This window comes from Canis aureus, chromosome 21 (assembly GCF_053574225.1).
Source record: "Canis aureus isolate CA01 chromosome 21, VMU_Caureus_v.1.0, whole genome shotgun sequence".
Classification (NCBI taxonomy): Eukaryota; Metazoa; Chordata; class Mammalia; order Carnivora; family Canidae; genus Canis; species Canis aureus.
The window spans coordinates 21,619,196-21,640,101 of NC_135631.1; the positions used below are offsets into that span (position 1 = coordinate 21,619,196).

General features: G+C 38.6%; 2 protein-coding genes across 3 annotated transcripts in view; both read right to left on the bottom strand.

Annotated features, from left to right (window-relative positions):
* The window catches only part of CSTF3 (cleavage stimulation factor subunit 3), a 70,014-nt gene extending 62,523 nt beyond the window's left edge, over nt 1-7,491 (bottom strand). The window contains exon 1 of the mRNA XM_077863524.1: nt 7,264-7,491. Within this exon, the coding sequence (XP_077719650.1) occupies nt 7,264-7,290 (27 nt within the window). The 5' untranslated portion in view covers nt 7,291-7,491. The remainder of the gene's footprint in view (nt 1-7,263) is intronic.
* A 1,350-nt stretch (nt 7,492-8,841) lies between these two features.
* The window catches only part of LOC144292738 (uncharacterized), a 96,754-nt gene continuing 84,689 nt past the window's right edge, over nt 8,842-20,906 (bottom strand). For both annotated transcript variants that reach the window (XR_013360078.1, XM_077863534.1), the window contains 2 exons: nt 20,514-20,607; nt 8,842-8,969 (listed from right to left, as the gene is read on the bottom strand). Coding sequence is in view for 1 of the 2 variants with exons in the window: in XM_077863534.1 (XP_077719660.1) it covers nt 8,934-8,969; nt 20,514-20,607 (130 nt within the window). In the remaining variant the exon portion in view is untranslated. The remainder of the gene's footprint in view (nt 8,970-20,513; nt 20,608-20,906) is intronic.

Sequence of the window (20,906 nt, forward strand, 5' to 3'; positions counted from 1 at the left end):
ACATCATCTCAAAGTTAAATTAAAATAAAGGTCAGTGAAAATTTAAGCCAAGTGATGAACACAAAAAGTATAGAGGAGAAGATGGTAAGTTAAAGGATTTAATCCTGCATAAATAGGTTTTGACCATGACCAACAGAAGTAGAGGATCTGTCTCAAATATGGTTTTGTAATGACTATCTACCACTATTAAGGGTAATGACTGATTAAATACAGTAGAGGAAGGAAAACCATAAAATCCTATCAAAAGCCTAACCATCCTCAAACAATCTACGGTTTTTCTCCACTTATTTTATCAAGAATATATTCAAAAACAACTTTTAAGGTTCAGGTATCTTCAACTCCTACATGGTTTGCAAGCTTCATTTACATAAAAATCACGTATGGTACTTGTTTCAAATGAAGATCTCAGTCTCACAGAGTCTGATATTAAGTTGTACACACACATACTTGTATAAATCACCTCAGTGATTATGATTCAATAGACCATGGACTCCATTTGGAGAAACACTACTTAATCGAACTGTTCTGTAAATGTATTTTTCAAAATGAAAAATAAAGTGGCAACAGACCTAAGTCATTCCATTTTTTTCCCTAAAACATTTTTTTTAAGATTTTGTTTATTTATTTATGAGAGACAGAGAGAGGCAGACATAGGCAGAGAGACAAGCAGGCTCCATGCAGGGAGTTCAATGTAGGACTCGATCCTGGTACTCCAGGATCACACCCTGGGCTGAAGGCAGGCACTAAACCGCTGAGCCACCCAGGTTTCCCTCCCTAAAACATTAATAAAGCTGCATAAACTATACTATCTATGTGAAGTCTTAAGTCTCCCTTGGTAGATAACCTTTATTCAAAATTAAAAATAGAGTAGCACTTTGCAAGATTATCTGCAAGTAGTAACTGAGATGATTCATATGCCTAGAGAATAAACCCTTTAGTTTATGTGACAGGTGACATTAGGACTGAATGCCAGCTTAGTCCTGTACTCCTTTATAGTGTAAAAGAACTCTACTAGATTTTTTTTTTTTTGTAAATAAATCTGAGTATGTATCCTGCATATAATCTCTTCAACCCTTCTAGAAACTAAAAATCTACTAAACATGTAAACAATCAAAACTTAAGAAAAAACAGGCTAAAGATTGTTGGTCCAAATAATGGTACTTATCATATTTGCTTATTAAATGTTTATTCATTCACTAGGAAACAAATAGATGCAAACTACAAATAAAGACCAGAGTCTTTTAGAATTCAAAAAAATGTGGCTTTAGACCAAAAGTAGCCAACGTATTAATTCACTAGATAAACTAAGTAAAACACTGGAAAAACATCAATTTGGACACAGTGTTGTTGTCCTCCTTAGCTTTATTCGTTCGGTATTTATGGATTATTAATTATCCATTAATCTAAAAATTTGCTAACTTAAATCCTTTTTTACATCAATTCTCACAACATTACCAACTATTCAGTAAAACAAAAAAACTCAAATTCACACCTAGGTCTGGCCTAAACAGAAAAGATTTAGAGATAACGGCAGAAAAGCTTAAAACTATGAACTGTTTTTGGCAATTATCCACTTAATAGGTACAAACATCCTTTTAAAAAAAAAAAGATTTATGTATGTATGTATGTATGTATGTGAGACAGAGAGAGAGAGAGGCAGAAACACAGGAGGAGGGAGAAGCAGGCTCCATGCCGGGAGCCCGACGCAGGACTCATCCCAGAACTCCAGGATCATGCCCTGGGCCAAAGGCAGGTGCCAAACTGCTGAGCCACCCAGGGATCCCCAATAGGTACAAACATCTTAACATGTATTTTGCAATTCTGGAAAGTCTACATGGGATGTAAACTGTATTCTCTGAAACTCCTATATTATCACTAAAGGAATGCAATCTCTCTTAACACAGCACCTTTCTATTGTACTTCTAAAGAAAATAAATACTCATATAAATACAGACCAATCTCTCTTAGGAACAGTTATTGCCAACTAGTGTATTCTACATGGCCGAAAAAATAACGATAAAGATGAATTCAATTTTGGCTGCCCCTAATTGTTACACCAAGTATCACAACAGGAGGAGAAAATGTAGGAAAGAATATTACAAAAAAATTGTTAAAAACAAAAAATAACTGGGCCCAAAGAACACATCGTCTAATACTTGGTCCTTCCCCTCCCCAAAATCCACATTGGCTTTAAAATTTTTTTGGCACTACCATTACCTTTTAACTGCTAGTAAGCACTAATGCTTACCCAACAAAATCCTAAATCAAGTTTCAGGTTTCAACACCATATGTCTTTCATCTTTCATTCATCTTTCATCTTAAGAAGTACATAGCAGAGAACAGTTTTCATTATTTTCCATAACGTCCCAAACTTATTTTTGACCAAAAGACGATGATTTATGGCTGCAAGTTCCTCTCTTTAAGAACTACCGGTAATTATGCTTCTTCAAGTCATGCAAATTTTCCAAAGTGAGGATCATTTTGTTTGTATTATATGCCTTCCTAATCCTAGGGGAAGTTATATTTTGTTTTATTAAATGAGTGCAGAGGGATGCCTAGGTGGCTCAGCGGTTGAGCCTTCTGCTCAGGGCGTGATCCTGGGATCTGGGATGGAAACCCACATCAGGCTCCTTGTGGGGAGCCTGCTTCTCCCTCTGCCTATGTCTCTGCCTCTCTCTCTGTGCCTCTCATAAATAAATAAAATCCTTTAAAAAAAGAGTGCAGAAACAGAATTTTAGGGATTTAAAGGTTCCTAAGAACAGGCCTGGCTGAACACATTTTTCTCTCTCTTCATATCTAATAAAGCTTTAGAAACCCTCCACTCTTACGCCCAGAATATTTTACTTTGTCCTCCAAAATTAAATTCTATGGGAATTTGTAATGTATGGCATAGAGCTTAAATGCAAAATTCATCCATTCATTTACTGTACATCTTTAAATGTCAAAACAGAATTTCCAAGATTCCTAGATGCAAGGAAAACGGCAGTCCCTTCAATTCAGGTCTAAACCCTAGTGAAGCAACTCCAAAGAGCTAAATGCTGTAGGGGTACTGCACAAGGTAAAATGGAGCTTAAAAAGAATGAGATCAAAAGTTGAACCAAGCAGTAAAACACAAATATGACAAAAATATAGCCATAATTCCACACAGGAACTAAATGTGTTTTCATTAGGGAAGTGAAGGGGAACTTACAAGCACAGTTTTGTCACCACTGAACTGGCAAAAACAGTAATCAAGAATACCCTTGAAAACTGGCAAGGTAATTTAAATAGCTCTCTATGCAAAATGGAACTTCCTCACAAAAGCTTAAAAAGGCGGCGCGGGGGGGGGGGGGGGGGGGGGGGGGCGCCACAACAATAAACCTTAGCTAGTGATCCTACTTGTTCAAAATCATCTCCCCCTTCTAGAAGGCACAAATCTAAATTTCAATACCAAGAAAGTAATAGCCACATATATATTTTAATAACAAATTTAAGATATAATCAGGCTTATTCAACAAACTTTGAGCTTCAACTGCTAAAAGGCTAAAAGAAATCCACACTTCCTATCTTGCCAGATTCTTTGTCCATCACATCCTTTGGTATCTTTCCAAAGCAAATGCACCACCATTCAGAGTGGCTTTGGTTTCTTTGTTTGCTTTTACTATTCTTTAGTATTATTTAGTCTTTTTCTTGTCTATCATTTCAGCTCATTTTAGGTACCCTGTTCCTCTAAATATTCAATGACTAAAAGGTTACTGAGGGATCCACCATCAACCCACAGAATACTAACTGCAAAAGGAAAAATAATCCTTCACGATGAAGAAACCTAGCAGTCATCACCCCACCCCATCACCCCAGTTCCAAGGCAAACTAGTGGAATCATTTTTTTAACCATGTCACTCTTGAAGGTGTAATCTAATTACTATTGAAGGTGTTTCAATTACTATCAGTTAAAGTTGAATAAACCAATATCTGGGATTTGCTGGGAAATAATGAGGATGGGGAGAGCAAGTGAAAAGTATGGGGAAAAAACAAGGTCAGCCATCAGTTAAAGCTCTATGATAAGAACATCATACATTATACTATTTCTTCGTTTTTTACATGTTTGAAATCATTACAAAATTAAAGAAAAGATTATATAATAACACTGTTGATAATCAGACATCAAAAACCGTCTTTTAGGTTGATGGAGGAAAGATACAGGAGACACCATAAAGGTTAAGACAAGTTAAGCATCCAAAAGAAAAATAACCATCGCTTACTTTTTAAACATTAGATACAGAGAAACCCATGAATCCACAGTCATCTCCTTTTAAAAGAGAAAGGAAAATGGGGCACCGGGGTGGCTCAGTCAGTTAAGCATCTGACTCTTAGTTTCTGCTCAGGTCCCGATCTCAGTGTCCTGAGATTCACTTCCAACTCTGCTGGAGTCAGCTTGAGATTCTTTCCTCCTCCCTTTGCTCCCCCCACCCCGCCCACTTGCATGGGCTCTCTAAATTTAAAAAAAATCTTAAAAAAAATAGGGGGGTTAAGGGGGTGCCTGGTGGCTCAGTCAGTTAATGGTCTGCCTTTCACTCAGGTCATGATTTCAGAATCCTAGATCAAGCCTCATGTCAACCTTCCCTGCTTAGCAGAGTCTGCTTCTCCCTCTCCTCCCTGCTTGTGCTCTCTCAAATAAATAAAATGTTTGAAAATAAATAATTTTTTAAAAGGAGAAAAGAGGGATCCCTGGGTGGCTCAGCGGTTTAGCGCTGCCGTCAGCTCAGGGGGTGATCCTGGAGTCCCCGGATCAAGCTCCCTGCAGGGAGCCTTTTCCCTCCCTCTGCCTGTGTCTCTGCCTCTCTCGCTCCGTGTCTCTCATGAATAAATAAAATCTTTACAAAAAGAATATTGGAAAAAAAAGGAGAAAGGAAAAAAATTCTTTACAGAAAAACATGAGCGAGTCAGTAAAGACAGAATAGAATTTTTAACATCACCATTTGCCACCTCCAAAGTAATAAGTGATTCAATTGACACATAACTAGTTTTAAAAAGCTACTGAGGAATACAAAGTCAATCCACAGATTACTAACTGCAGAGAAAATAATCCTTCACAATGAAGAAACCCAGCAATCATCTCCCTGCCCAAATAATCGAACTTAACCACCATTAATAGTGGAACAACCTAGCATGAAGTGCCTTTCCATGTAACATTATACCATTCTACCCAAAAATATTTAACTCAAATATTATCAAAGCTCTCAGTTTAGACCTAACCAACCACAAAGTTTTCAGGAAATAACAAAAGATGAAGGGACGAGTTAAATGATACCACATACACAAAAATCAAATCAACCCAGAAAATAAGTTTTATTAGAAAATTGTCTTGGATTCTGCAGACAAGTCCCTGGGAAAAGGGGGGGAAGGAGAACTATTCAAGAGACAAAACTAATGGGGCATGTAAACCCAGATTAGATTCTGATAAGAGAAAAGAAAAAGAGAGAGAAAAACCCTATGAATCATATTCTTGGGACAACTAGGGAAATGTGAACAGGAACCAGGCTTTAGAAATGATAGGTTAAACTATTAATTTTTTTAGGTGAGAAAATGGTATGGTTATATAACTGCATCAATGTCCTTAAGTAAAAGAATGATGAAATATAAGGGCCTGAAATATGTCTCGACTTACTTTCAAATAAATATGCAAGCAGAGATAAAACAAGTTTGGAAAAACAGTTAACAGTTATTGATTATAGGTTAAGAACTGTATTGCAGGCATTCATCTCACTTTTAACTTTTCTCACGTACTAAGTTTCCTTTGCACGGTAAAACTTTTAATTTCTTTTTTTCATGTAAATTTTCACCACCATCCCCTTTCATTCAAAACAAGAGAGTTCGGAAATATTCAAAGTCATGACATTTCATTTCAGTGTCCTTATAATTTAAGAAAAATTTTGGAACTAACAAAAAGTTCTGGAAACTTTCAATGAAACCTTAGGACGTTACTCCTCAAGTTTCAAGTGACAAAATTAGGTATACATCTCAGAATAACCATAGGTATACATAAGCAGATGTGATATTATGGTTTTGAGACTGGAGATTTTGCTTTCCTGGGCATCGAGATAACCATGTAAAATGTTAACAAGGTTTCAGTCAACGAGCAAACACAAAATTCAATTTAGCAAGCTCTCCCGACGTGACATTTACAGTCCCCAGACTACTCAAGAGGAACTGCAACTTTGGCCTCTGTCAACCTCCAAGAACAGCCTCTACCTTCTAAGCTGGGGACTTAAAAAACAAAAACCTAAGTGTAGTTCGTTACCGTGGCAACAGGGAATTTCAGGAAATTGAGACTGCAGGCTAGCGGGCCTCCATTTTAAAAAACTATTTACCTAAACATTCCAGGACTTAAATCGAAAAGCAAACTGACTGACATCTTTCATGAAGTAGCAGTTTCCTCCTTCAAACTAAGAGGCAAAAATACTACTCTACAAAATTCTGAATAAAGAGCCAAACACCCTCAATCGTTTCGCTAAGTACCTGAATTTTAAAAATGCTTGTAGATCATTTACGTCCAGTACTAAAGGAGACGTTTTTATTTGAAGGGGCAAAAAAAAAAAAAAAAAAAAGGACCTCTCGTTTTCCGATTTATCAAATGCTGCAACATTTGGATCGCTTGAAAAACGAAAATGAAAATGCGGACAGGGGGAGAGGGAAAAAAAAAAAAAAAAGAAGGTATCAGGAGAAAGCTACACAATCCCCAAATCTCAGCATTAACCACGCTTTTTTTTTTTTTTCCTACACTGCTTCCGGCTTCATTCGCTCTGGCGAAGAGACCATTTCTCCAGACGAGTTTCACCTCACGTTATTTCGCAAAACTGGTCACCTCTCTGGGGGCATATCGGAAGGGGGGGGGGCGGGGGCAGAGGAAACACCGTCAAGTTTTTTTCGAAAACAGAGGCCACACGTTCAAAGTAATCGATCCTCAACCACCCTAATGCCAAAACAAAAATGGTTATTAAAGGAAGGAATCCCCCAGGAGTAGTCCCATAAACCTAAACAGGACGAAGCAGCTTCCTATTGTCTAAAGCAAGTGTTCGCGTTAACGCCTCAGAGAAGCCAAAACAAGAATTTCACGTCTCCGTCAGCTCTCGCTCCCCGGTTCCCACCATTTCCGCTGAACCCCGTCCTCCGGGTTCCTCAGACCCCAATTCCCTCCTCAGGCGAACATGGCTGGAGCACCCGGACCGACACAGACGTGGAGAGAAGAGGTCGCCACGAGGCCCCACCACTCTCTTTCCTCACCTGCTCCGGGGCTCCGTCTCCTGACATGGCCTCAGCTGACTAGAAAGGGAGAGCTGGCCCGCGATGCGAAGCTAGAAAAGAAAAATTAAACTAAAAACCACCCCAAACCAGTAAAGTTACCCCCGGCCCGGCGGAGCCAGACAGCCAACGCGAATCGCCACCGCCCACTCAGATATGAATTAAAATGGCTGCGCCCCTGCCGGACGAGGAGAGGGGTGTGGCTTCGGCATTAACTTCCGGGGCGATGGGCGGAGCTAAGGTCCCGACGCGCCGGTTTGCTCGGCCGCGCGGTGCGGGGAGGAACGCCGAGGTGGGCGTAGGGTCTGCGCTGACGTCACGACGCCGGGCTCCCGGCGCTGTTGCTGAGCTGGCTGCAACCGGCTGGGAGGCGGGAAACTGTTTACCCTGCAGGCTCGCGCGCCTTTTGGAACTTAATTACCACGCTGTGGAACCTGGGTTTTTTCACTGTTGAAGCCTGACTGCCAATCAGTGTAGTTCAGGCCAACTGGCCATCTTAGGGAGCGATGCTAAGTTTAGAAGCCTTCTATATTTTGTTTTGTTTTGTTTTGTTTTGTTGTTTTTGTTTTTGTTTTTTGCCTTCTATATTTTGAACGTAAGAGACATATCGAGGTTTTCCTACCATCTGAACTAATGCTTTCTGTGCTTGTTAGGGATGCTCTCATCCATCTTACACGGTCACTATCTCCTATTTTGTCTAAAGTTTGTTGTTTTTTTTTTATGGATTCATTCATCTTTATTTCAAAGTTTAAAGCACTGTTTATTATAAGAAACTTCACTACTCGATGTGTATATTTGCACACATGCAAATATCCAAACATATGTGCAATTGTCTAAAGTTTTGACGTCAGTAAGGCCCCGGGAATTAAGCTCAGCATCTTACGGTGATTCCTCGTATGCAAAGTGGAGATAATAGCGCTCAGGCCCCGCAGCCAGACTCCCATTCCTTCAAACCCTGGCTTCCTCTCTCATTGGATTGGTAACCTTGGGCAACTTGTGCCTCAGTTTCCTTGCCTATAGATACGAGTAACAACAGTAGTATCTGCAATTTAAATAAGGTGGACACGTGAAAGTGCTCAGAGCTGCTCTGGCCATAGCCCAAGATTAGGGGAGAACAGGTCTCTTCTCAAACTAATTTCCAATTAAAGATCATCCTGGGGGGATCCCTGGGTGGCGCAGAGGTTTGGCGCCTGCCTTTGGCCCAGGGCGTGATCCTGGAGACCTGGGGTCGAGTCCTGCATCGGGCTCCCTGCATGGGGCCTGCTTCTCCCTCTGCCTGTGTCTCTGCCTCTCTCTCTCTCTCTCTCTCTCTGTCTATAAATAAATAAAATCTTAAAAAAAAAAAAAAAAAAGATCATCCTACGCTGTCCCCTCTCCTCCTCCTCGCTGATGGAGGCCCACGTATCCAAAAGTAAACTTCGGCTTTCACCACGCACGCCTTATTCTTCTCGTCTCTCCGTGCCTCTGCTCCTATTTCCACACCACCCTTTCCACAGCCTGAATTCTTACCCTTCCAAGTAATCAGACGCTTGAACGAAAGATGTTTATTAACACAAAGATGTCAATGTTTATTGCACCATCCGACATGGAGGCCTCGTTAAGTAGGTTACGAAACATCTCTACAATGGAATGTCGTGAGGCCAGGAAACATGTTAATGTTCAATGACAGATATCCACGATATTGTTAGCTGAAAAAGAATACAAAAATAGTGCACATTATACTGGAGATGTGTATACACACACACATATTACATCAAAATATTATAAGTAGCTGTCTCTAGGTTGTGTGTCATAGACTTTTTAAATCTGTTTTCTGAGTCTGTCTATGATTAATGTAAGAATAAGTCTTTAAGGGGATGCCTGGATGGCTCAGTGGTTCAGTGCCTGCCTTCCGCTTAGGGCATGATCCTGGGATCTCAGGACAGAGTCCCACATTGGGCTCCCCGCATGGAGCCTGCTTCTCCCTCTGCCTGTGTCTCTGCCTCTCTCTGTGTCTCTCATGAATAAATAAATTAAAATCTTAAAAAAAAAAAACAAGAATAAGTCTTTAAGAATAATATTCATACACATATAAAAGAATAGCTTTCACATTCTGTTCTCCAAAGTTTGACTCAAATGCTTTTTTTTCCTAATATTTTTATGAAAAACTTCAAAGAGATCAAAGTTCGAAGAATAATACAATGAATGCCTATATCCTCATTACACTGATCCAGTGACTAACATTTTAGCATGTTTGCTTTATAGGTATGTATTTATACGTGCTGTTTGCTATTTACAAAATAATTTGAAAGCAAAAACAAATATCATGATGCCTCATCCAAAAATATATTGGTTTATGTTTTATGAGAATGAGGACATTCTCCTTCATAACTATAGTACCATCATCACACCTAAGGAAATTAATACTTATTTCCTAACATTATTTACTATTCAGTTTATATTCAAATTTTCCCAGGTATCCCCAAAATATCTTTATAGGAGTTTTGTTTTGTTTTTGTTTTTTACAAATGAGGATCCAATAAAGTTTCAGGTATTGCATTTAGTAGTTAAATCTCTTCAGTTGCTTTTATTCTAAAAATAGTCCTCTCATCTTTTTATTTTTTAAGAGACCTGACTGGTTTTCTCTAAGAATGCCCCATAATCTGGATATATCCAAGAGTGTGCTCTAAAGGAGTGATAAAATTCAGGTTAAACATTTTGGCAGGAATATGTCAGAGTATAGCTATGAACTTACTTCATTTTGTATTACTTCAAGAGATACATCAAACTACTAATTTGATGTTAAATTTGATCACTTGTTTTGATGGTGACTATCAGATCTCTCCTTTAGGTATATTTCACCCTTTGTAGTTAACAAGCAGGTAGTTAGAGTGAGGCTTTGGCACAGTGCCAATTTCCTATTCCTGCAACAAATTTTCACCATGATTTCATGGTCTATTAATAAATCTTTCCTGAATTAATAGTGAAATCCTTGGTCTCTAAATAAAATGTTTCAATTCTATTATTCTTTCTACATTAATAGAAAGATCTGTGTAAAAGAACTCTTCTTCAATAATACTATAAAAAGCAGGGTAACTGTTTAATTTTTTTCCCTTTAATGATAAATTTTTAAAGTAAAGGATTTGATCTAATAATACCTTCTTGAAGTAGTGGAAAAGATTTTTTTTTTCTGGCTTTCTCTTTTTGAGTATCATTGTAGATTCATGAGTTTTTTAAGACTCAAGTTGTTTCAAATTTTTTTCTTTTTTATGATAGTCACACACACACACACAGAGGTAGAGACATAGGCAGAGGGAGAAGCAGGCTCCATGCACCGGGAGCCCGACGTGGGAGCCCGACATGGGATTCAATCCCGGGTCTCCAGGATCGTGCCCTGGGCCAAAGGCAAGCGCCAAACCGCTGCACCACCCAGGGATCCCGTAATCCTTATTCTTTGGGAGCCAGTACAAGTCGCTTTATACTGAGTTCCCTATCTTTTTGACATGATGCCATTAGTTTTGGGAAACTTCCTAACTTACTGGCACAAAATGTCTTAGACTCACTTATGTATCTTCCCTCTTACAGAACTGCACCCTCCCTGTCACAGACCTAGACTCAGTCATTTCTCCAAGGTACCTTGTTTCCTTCAGTTTGGAAATAGTAATAGAAACAAAATGTGAATGACAGATGTTTTCTTTGCTACTGGGTACCATTGTTTCTAGGCCTTTTCAGTGTTCAGAGATAGGAAATGTATTTTTTAAATTACAAGTTCATATATTGATTTTCAATTCAAATTTAACAGACTGTCTTTTTTCTTTAGCGCTTCTACATTTGTATCTCATTTCTCTTATTCTAGAAATCTTGGTCCTTACAAAATACATTGTTATTAAAAAAAAAGGTTTTGCACAACAAAGGAAACTATCAACAAAACTAAAAGACAATCTACTGAATAGGAAAAGATATTTGCAAATGGCATATCTGATAAAGGGTTAATATCCAAAATATATACAGAATTTATATAGCTCAACACCAAAAAACAATCCAATTTTAAAAATGGGCAAAAGACATAAACAGACAATTCTCCAAAGAAGACCGACAGATGGCCAATAGACACATAAAAAGATGCTCAATATCCCTCATCATCAAGGAAATGCAAATCAAAGCCACAATGAAGTATCACCTTACACCTGTCAGAATGGCTAAACTCAAGAACCCAGGAAACAAGTGTTGAGAATGTAGACAAAAAGGAACCAGGATGCCTGGGTGGCTCTTCGGTTGACCACCTGCCTTAGGCTCAGGGTGTGATCCCCTGGGCCCAGGATCAAGTCCTGCATCGGGCTACCCACATGGAGCCTGCTTCTCCCTCTGCCTGTGTCTCTACCTCTGTGTCTCTCGTGAATAAGTAAATAAAATCTTAAAAAAAAAAAAAGAAAGAAAGAAAGAAAAGGAACCCTCATGCACTGTTGGTGGGAATCCAAACTATTACAGCCACTTGTGAAAACAGTATGAAGGTTCCTCAAAAACTTCAAAATACAATTACCATATGATCCAGTAATTCCACTATTGGGTATTGTTTATGAAAACATTAATTCTAAAGGATATATGCGCCCCTATGTTTATTGCAACATTATTTACAATAGCCAAATTATGGGAGCAGCCCAAGTGTTCATTGATAGATGAATGGATAAAATGTGGTGCGAGCACGCACACACACACACACACACACACTGGAATAGTATTCGACCATAAAAAAGAATAAAATCTGGCCATTTGCAACAACACAGATGGATCTAGAGAGTATAATGCTAAGCAAAATAAAACAGTAGAGAAAGACAAGTATCATATGATTTCACTCATGTGGATTTTAAGAAAGAAAACAGGAAAAAAGGGAACAACCCAAAAAACAGATTCTTAACTATAGAGAACAAAAATATGGTTATAGGAGGGGAAGTAGGTGGTAAGATGGATAAAAATAGGTGAAGGTGATTAAAAGTACACTTATCTTGATGAGCACTGAGTAATATATAAAATTGTTGATCACTAAAAAAGTTTTTAGATTAAAATGCCAATACTAAAATATCAATATCAATATATTTTCTGACTGATGCTTAAGTCTTCTTTAAAATTCTTTTTGTCCTTAGATGGTGTCATATTAAGGATGTTCAGTCAAGGTCCTTCCACTTGAAATAATTCTTGTATCTCTGAGTTTACGTGAGCAATTTGTTTTTTGTTGTTGTTGTTATTGCTGTTTTTACGTGAGCAATTTGATATATAATTAGGTTCTGTTTCCATTTGGTTTCAATTTTAATGTTTGCTCTTTTTAGCTGTAATTTTATTTTTAAATATAAAAACCTCATTACATAGCTCAAGAATCAAAACTCTATAAAGTTGTTCTCAGAGGAATTTCACTTCAGTATCTAGACCCTCCACCCACCCAACCCCATTCCCACCCTCTATAGGTAATCATTTTGATTAGTTTCCAGCTAAATCCTTCCAGTGTTTCTTTTTGCAAAGATAAACAAGCATATATTTTGCCTTTTTTCTTACACAAAAGGTCCATTAGTCTACACTTGCTTTTTTCACTTAATATATTGTGGAGGTCACTCCCTACTTTATCAGTAAAGATTTTCATCTTTTTTTGTTCGTTTGTTTATTTAATATTTGAATAGTACTCCACTGTGTGGATACACCATAAGTTTTACCCAACCTTACTGTGGGATATCTATGCTGTTTCCAATCTTTTGCTCTACAAATAAGGCTTCCGCAAATAATCTTCAGCATATATTGTTTTATATTTATGTATATGTATCTTTGGGGCTCATTTCTAAACTGAGATTGCTGAATTAAAGGGTAAATAGACATGTAACTTTATTAGATCTCACCAATCCCCCTTTCAGGGAAATTGTGCCATTTTGCACTCCCCAAGTCTGTAGCTCCTTCAGTGTTGTCAAATTTGGACTTTTGCTAATCTGATAGGTAAGAGGTGGTATCTCAGTACTGTTTAATTCACATTCCGTTTTTTACAGGTGAAACTATAATCTTATCATATGTATAAGGGTCATTTCCTTTTACTCTGAACTGTCCATTCATGTTTTTTTGCCCATTTTTCTATTTTTGGTCTTCGTTACCTTGGTTTTTAAAAATGCTCTCTGTATTATAGAGATTAACTCTTTGAATGTTATATAGGTTACAAATATTTCCCCCTTATTTCTCATTTTTCTTTTAACTGTGCTTTTATTGAAAAAAAAATTTTTTTTTCTTTTTTTTTGTGAGGGTGGCAGGAGGTTGGATGGGGTTATTTTTTTTGGTCATGTAAAAACAAATTTTTAATTGTTATGTAGTAGAATTTATCAATCCTGTTGCTCTGGATTTTGGGACTAAGATAGAAGGCCTTTCTCTGTTCCCAGGTAATAAATTCATTCATGGTTTTAGTACTTCTATGGTTTCATTTTTTCCATTTAGATAGTATTGCTAAAATTGGCAAATAAAAATACAGTACAATCAGTTAAATTTTTATTTCACTTGAGTAACAAATAATTTTTTGTAAAGTATGTACCAAGGGGCAAATGTAGACAACTCTACATTTTAACTGGCAACACTACATTCAGATTTATGATCATGTTAGAGTTTATTCTGACGCATATTAGGCAACATGAGTCCAAATTTATCTTCTCCCAAATACAAATTCAATTTCCTTTTTTTAAAATAAAGATTTTATTTATTTATTCATGAGAGACACAGAAAGAAAGGCAGAGACACAGGCAGAGGGAGGAGAGCAGGCTCCATGCAAGGAGCCTGATGCAGGACTCAATCCCAGGGAATCCAGGATCACGCCCTGAGCCAAAGGAAGATGCTTAACTGCTGAGTCACGCAGGTGTCCCCAAATTCCATTTTCAAAAAGTAATTTTTAATGAAGGAGTAATCTTAAATAAATTAGTGACAATGTGACATTTTGCCCCTGAATGCTGTGCTTTGCATCTTTCAAGAATTATGAACATTTTCCTACCTAGCCAACATAATACTATTACATCTAATTAAATAATTCCTTAATGTCATCTAATACCTAATACATACTTAGATTTTCCAATTGTCCCAAAATGTTCTTCATATTTGGTTTACTTAAAATGAGAGCCAGTCCAGGATAACACATTGTGTTTGGTTTTTCTGTTTCTTACATTTCTTTTAATCTAAATTCGTTTTTTCACAACCCTGATTGTTGAAGAGACTAAGCCAGTTAGTTGTTGTTGTTGTTGTTGTTTTTTAAGATCTATTTATTTATTTGAGAGAGAGAGAATGCATGCATGAGCCAGGGGAGGGGCAGAGGGAGAGGAAGAGAAAGAATCTTCAAGCAAACTTCCCACTGAGTGTGGAGCCCCATGGAAGGCTGGATCCCAGGACTCTATGATCATGATCTGAGCTGAAACCAAGAGCTAGATGCTCAACTGACTGAGCCACCCAGATGCCCCAGTCTGTTGTGTTTTAGAATGCATGTTCCACCTATGGATTTGTCTCATTGCTTCCTCATGATGTCGTCCCATGAGTTTCTTGTTGTAGGTGTGGTTACACTCCATTAAATAACATAAAACTGGGCAGCCCAGGTGGCTCAGCGGTTTAGCGCCGCCTTCTGCCCCGGGTGTGATCCTGGGGATCTAGGATTGAGCCCCACGTTCGGTTCCCTGCATGGAGCCTGCTTCTCCCTTCTGCCTGTGTCTCTGTCTCTCTCTCTGTGTCTCTCATGAATGAATAAATAAAATCTTTAAAAAAAATAACATAAAACTTAATATGGGATTAGGGTGGAGACGGTCTAATTCTGCCATTTTTTTTCTTGCAACTAGAAAATAATTCTTTGGAACCACAAACATGTTAGGTTTTTCATCGATTATTCACCTGTTAGTTCTTACACCAACTGATAATTTTTGACTTGCTACGTTAGAGGTTATTTTATTATCATTTTCTAATTATATGATTGACTTTACATTAATTTACTAGCATTCTTCTGAAGAATTTTCCCTTATGGGGCAGCCCGGGTGGCTCAGCAGTTTAACGCTGCCTTCAGCCCAGGGCGTGATCCTGGACACTCAGGATCAAGTCCCACGTCGGGCTCCCTGCATGGAGCCTGCTTCTCCTTCTGCTTGTGTCTCTGCCTCTCTCTGTCTCTCATGAATAAATAAATAAAATCTTTAAAAAATTTTTTTCCCTTGGGATCCCTGGGTGGCGCAGCGGTTTAGCGCCTGCCTTTGGCCCGGGGCGTGATCCTGGAGACCCGGGATCGAATCCCACGTCGGGCTCCCGGTGCATGGAGCCTGCTTCTCCCTCTGCCTATGTCTCTGCTTCTCTCTCTCTCTGTGTGACTATAATAAATAAATAAAAATTAAAAAGAAATTTTTTTTCCCTTATGAACTGAGCCCTAAAAAAAAAAAAAAAAAAAAAAACCTAGAAAGCAGGTTAAAGACTTAATTTTTTAAAAAAATATTTATTTATTTATTCATGAGAGACAGAGAGAGGCAGAGACATAGAGTGAAAGCAGGCTCCCCACGGGGAGACCAATGCAGGACTCCATCCCAGGACTCTGGGATCATGACCTGAGCCAAAGGCAGACACTCAACCACTGAGCCACCCAGGCATCCCTAAGGACTTAATTCTTCTCTAATTATCAAAGTTTAAGTAAGGGAATGAATTAATAATATGTGATTCAAATGGGATCAAATAAGTTTTTCCTGCACTTTTCTCTTTTGGGTATAATTTTGGAATTCAGACTTTCATAAATTCATTGTGTTTCTATAAACTGCAACCAAGAGAGTGGGTTGTCCTAGAAGCCGCATGAAGAAAGTTTACCAAGAAGGAAGTGATCAACCATGAAACCATGAGGCAACTGCTAGGTCAAGTAAGATGAAAATTGGGGGTATCCCTGGGTGGCGCAGCGGTTTAGCGCCTGCCTTTGGCCCAGGGCGCGATCCTGGAGACCCGGGATCGAATCCCACGTCGGGCTCCCGGTGCATGGAGCCTGCTTCTCCCTCTGCCTGTGTCTCTGCCTCTCTCTCTCTCTGTGACTATCATAAATAAATAAAAATTAAAAAAAAAAAAAGATGAAAATTGGGAATCCTCCATAGGACTTAGCAATATAGAAGTTATTGATGACTTTAACCACTGCAGTTTTGAAGGAGTTATGGGGGCAAGTACCTGATGAAGTGGGTTTAAAAAAGAGAAGAGAGGAATTAGAGAGCAGTCTCTGAACGGATTTTCCTGCAAAATAAAGCAAGAGAAGGGAGGGGAAAACAATAACTACTAGAACAGTAAGTTGAGAGAAATTTCTATCTGTTTTGTTTGTTTACTATAGATAGCTTTTAGAAAGTAGACAGAATTTGCCAAGGGAGGGATACTTGGGTGGCTCAGCAGTTGAGCATCTGCCTTTGGCTCAGGTCATGATCCTGGGGTCCTGGGATCGAGTCCCACATCGGGCTCCCCACATGAGCCTGCTTCTTCCTCGCCTGTGTCTCATGAATAAATAAATAAAATATTTTAAAAAAATAATTCACAGAGGGGAAAAAAGGTCCATCCTTTGTATCTTGCTTTGTTCATACAGTCCGCCTTGTGAAGAACAAGAACCCATAAGAATTTTTTTAAAAAATCAATTTCCATCAGCAATCTCATCAGGCTGCCCCCCTCAAGACTACCTTATTTTCTTTATTCTCACTGCCATTCTATTAACAAACATTTCTTCTTCTTTTAAAGTCCTGCCAAAAAATGTATTTCTTCCAGATGCTTCTTTTCTTTAATATACTGAGATATATTTCACATATTACATTGTATTAATTTTAGGCATACAACATAATGATTGCTGCATGTATATATTGTGAAATGATCAGTACAAGTCTAGTTAACATCCATCACCATCTACAATTACAATTATTTTCTTGCAATGAGAACTTTTAAAATCGACTCTCTTAACTTTCAAATAAACAGTATAGTCTTGTTAACTATAGTCACCATGCTGTACATTACTTCCCCGGGATTTATCTTACAACTCGAAGTTTATACCAAGAGTAATATGTGGCTGTTGTTAGAGTGGGAGAGTTAACAGCAAAACGGTGTACTGGTGGGAATGATAAAGTAGCAAGTAAAACATTAGAGATAAAAGGGAGAGTTGCCAGAATAGGATAGATGAAGGAAATTTGAATGTTGTGCATAAATGGAGGAAGGACTGTCTTGAGATAGAAGAAGCATAAATAATTCAACATATAGAAAAGTTGAGTAGGTGAGTGCAGTTGCTGAGACTTGGTTAGGTGTGTTGGTGAGAGTCTTTGGAAGTTCCCTTGTAATTACTTCCATTTTCTGGTGAAGTAGGAAGCATGATCACTGGCTGAGAATAGGTTTTAGAAGTGAGAATTTGGAGGTTCAGAAGAAAGAAGAAGGTATGAAAAGATAACGTGAGAAGGGTGAGGGTGAGATGACTAGGGACGTATAGTAAGATTGTCTAGTAATCTAGAGGGTCCAGTTGAGGTGTCTGGCCAAGAATATAAAACAGACTGGCCTGCTGTTGTGTCTTGCTCCAGCCTCAGTTCAGTCATAAAAAAATCAAATAAATATATGGGTTAGGGGAAGACATCTACATTTTTTTTTTAATTTTTATTTATTTATGATAGTCACACACAGAGAGAGAGAGAGAGGCAGAGACACAGGCAGAGGGAGAAGCAGGCTCCATGCACCGGGAGCCCGACGTGGGATTCGATCCAGGGTCTCCCGGATCGCGCCCCGGGCCAAAGGCAGGCGCCAAACTGCTGCGCCACCCAGGGATCCCGAAGACATCTACATTTAACCAGAGGTCTGGTTTTGTCAAATGAATGTGAAGAAACAAAAGGGAGAAACAAGTGTCAAACTTTTATGGAGGGGAGTGTTTATAATGACTGACCATGGAATTAAAACTGGGTAAGGAGGGGAAATGGGTATCACCAGATTTGAGGACCTATGGATGGCATTAAAGGATCTCTAGAATAAGCTGAAAAGATAGGAGGTAGAGATCAGAGAATGGAATGCAGAAAAGTGAGATCACAGAGGATCTGTACTTACTGATAATGACAAATCAAGGTTATGACCAAAGAAGTGAGAGGCTGAGGTAAGTTGGAGAATAAGATCAGTGGAGGTGAAATCAAGGAATTGAATTGTGTGGGTGCTGGACGATTAGTCTAGGTGTAAATTGAAATTAACAGGAATGAAGAGTAGTACAAATGGAAGAAGGCAAGAGCCAGGAGCTAAAATCTTTGAGATAGATAAGGAGAATATTTCCAAATATTAATAACAATATTGCTACCATCAACCACACTAATGAAGAAAGCCTAAAGTTTCTCTGTAGCAAAGGATGTTAGACTTTTTGGTCTTAAGATCATTGTAGGAGAAAAAAGAAAAGATCATTGTAGGGGTGCTTGGGTGGCTCAGGCGGTTAAGCGTCTGCCTTCAGCTCAGGTCATGATCCTAGGGTCCTGGGATGGAGCCCTGCATCAGGCTCCCTGCTGAGCAGAGAGTCTGCTTCTCCCTCTCCCTCTGCCCCTACTTCTGTGCTCACTATCTCAAATAAATAAAATCTTAAAAAAAATCATTGTAAACCTTTTATTTTTTAATTTAAATTTTAGTTAACATACAATGTGATATTGGTTTCCAGAGTAGAATTCAGTGATTCATCACTTACATACAACACCCAGTGCTCATCACAAGTGTGCTCTTTAATACTCATCACCAGGGCACCTGGATGGCTCAGTGGTTGGGCGTCTGCCTTCAGCTCAGGTCATGATCCTGGGGTCCTGGGATCAGGTCCCACATCAGGCTCCCCATAGGGAGCCTGCTTCTCCCTCTGTCCATGTCTCTGCCCCCCTCTCTGTGTCTCTCATGAATAAATAAATAAAATCTTTTTTAAAGATTTAAAATACCCATCACCCATCTAGCCCATCCCCCCTCTACATGTCTACATCAGCCCTCAGTTTGTTCTCTACCATTAAGAGTCTCTTATGACTTGTTTCCCGCTCTGCCTTTTTTTTTATTTTCCCCCTTCCCATATGTTGATCTGTTTTCTTTCTTAAATTCTATATGAGCGAGGTCAATTGATATTTGTTGTTCTCTGACTGACTTAATTCACTTAGCATAATATACTCTAGCTCCATCCATGGTGTCACAAATGGCAAGATTTCATTCTTTTTGATGGCTGAATAATATTCTATATACGTGTGTGTGTGTGTGTGTGTGTGTGTGTGTATAATGATATAAATGGGGCAGCCCCAGTGGCGCAGCGGTTTAGCACTGCCTGCAGCCTGGGGTTTGATCCTGGGGACCCTGGATCGAGTCCCACATCAGGCTCCCTGCATGGAGCCTGCTTTTCCCTCTGCCTGTGCCTCTGCCTCTCTCTCTCTCTGTGTCTTTATGAATAAATAAATAAAATTATTTTAAAAAATGATATAAATGTAGCGTATGGATATATATACTACACTTTATCCATTCATCAGTCAATTTTGACTATTGTTGATAGTGCTCCTATAAATATCAAGGTGCATGTACCCCTTCAAACCTGTATTTTTGTATCCTTTGGGTAAATACTTAGTAGTGCAACTGTTGGATCATAGAGTAGTTCTATTTTTAACTTTCTGAGGAACCTCCAAACTGTTCTCCATGGTGGCTGCACCAGTTTGCATGCCCACCAACAGTGCAAGAGGGTTCTCATTTCTCAGCATCCTTGCCAACACATATTATTTCTTGTGTTGTTGACTTTAGCCATTCTGACAGGTGCAAAGTGGTATCTCATCTTGGTTTTGGTTTCTAGCTCCCTGATGATGAGTGATGTTGAGCATCTTTTCATGTGTCTGTTAGCCATAAGGATGTCTTCTGTGGAATACGTTATTGGGGACTAAACAAAATTAAAACTGAGAAAGCATTAAAGTATTTATTAAATAAATTAAAAATAATGAGGGGAACCCTGGGTGGCTCAGCAGTTTAGCGCCTGCCTTCAGCCCAGGGCGTGAACCTGGAGTCGCGGAATCGAGTCCCACATTGGGCTTCCTGCATGGAGCCTGCTTCTCCCTCTGCCTGTGTCTCTGCCTCTGTGTGTGTGTATGTGTGTGTGTGTGTGTGTCTCATGAATAAATAAATAAATAAATCTTTTAAAATTATGAAAAATGATGATAATAGTACAAGTTAACACATATATGTTTATGCAAAATAACTGCATTTCCCCAAACAAAAATAGTGAGAAACAGTGGCATTTTACAAACCTCCTTAATATCTGGTTTAGTAGAAACAACTGGATTCTCATACTCCTTCTGTATCCAATATGTTCCAATCTCATGTAGCTTCTGGAAAGCTCTCCTGTACATTCATGAGAGAATGAGAATAAAAGCCGACAAACATGATATATTTTCATCTTGTGGATACCGTGAAAAATCTACATACTCCCATATAGCATAACATAGTACCTTTCAGGCCTATCTTAATTTAAGTCCCAATCACTCAGAGCTCCCCACCAACATGGATAGTTTCTATATACACCAGCCATGATTTAGTTAAAATATTAGTGGTATTTTTATTATACTGTTTTTACATATTTTTTTAAAATTCTTTATTTAAATTCAATTTAGTTAACATATACTGTGTTATTAGTTTCAGAG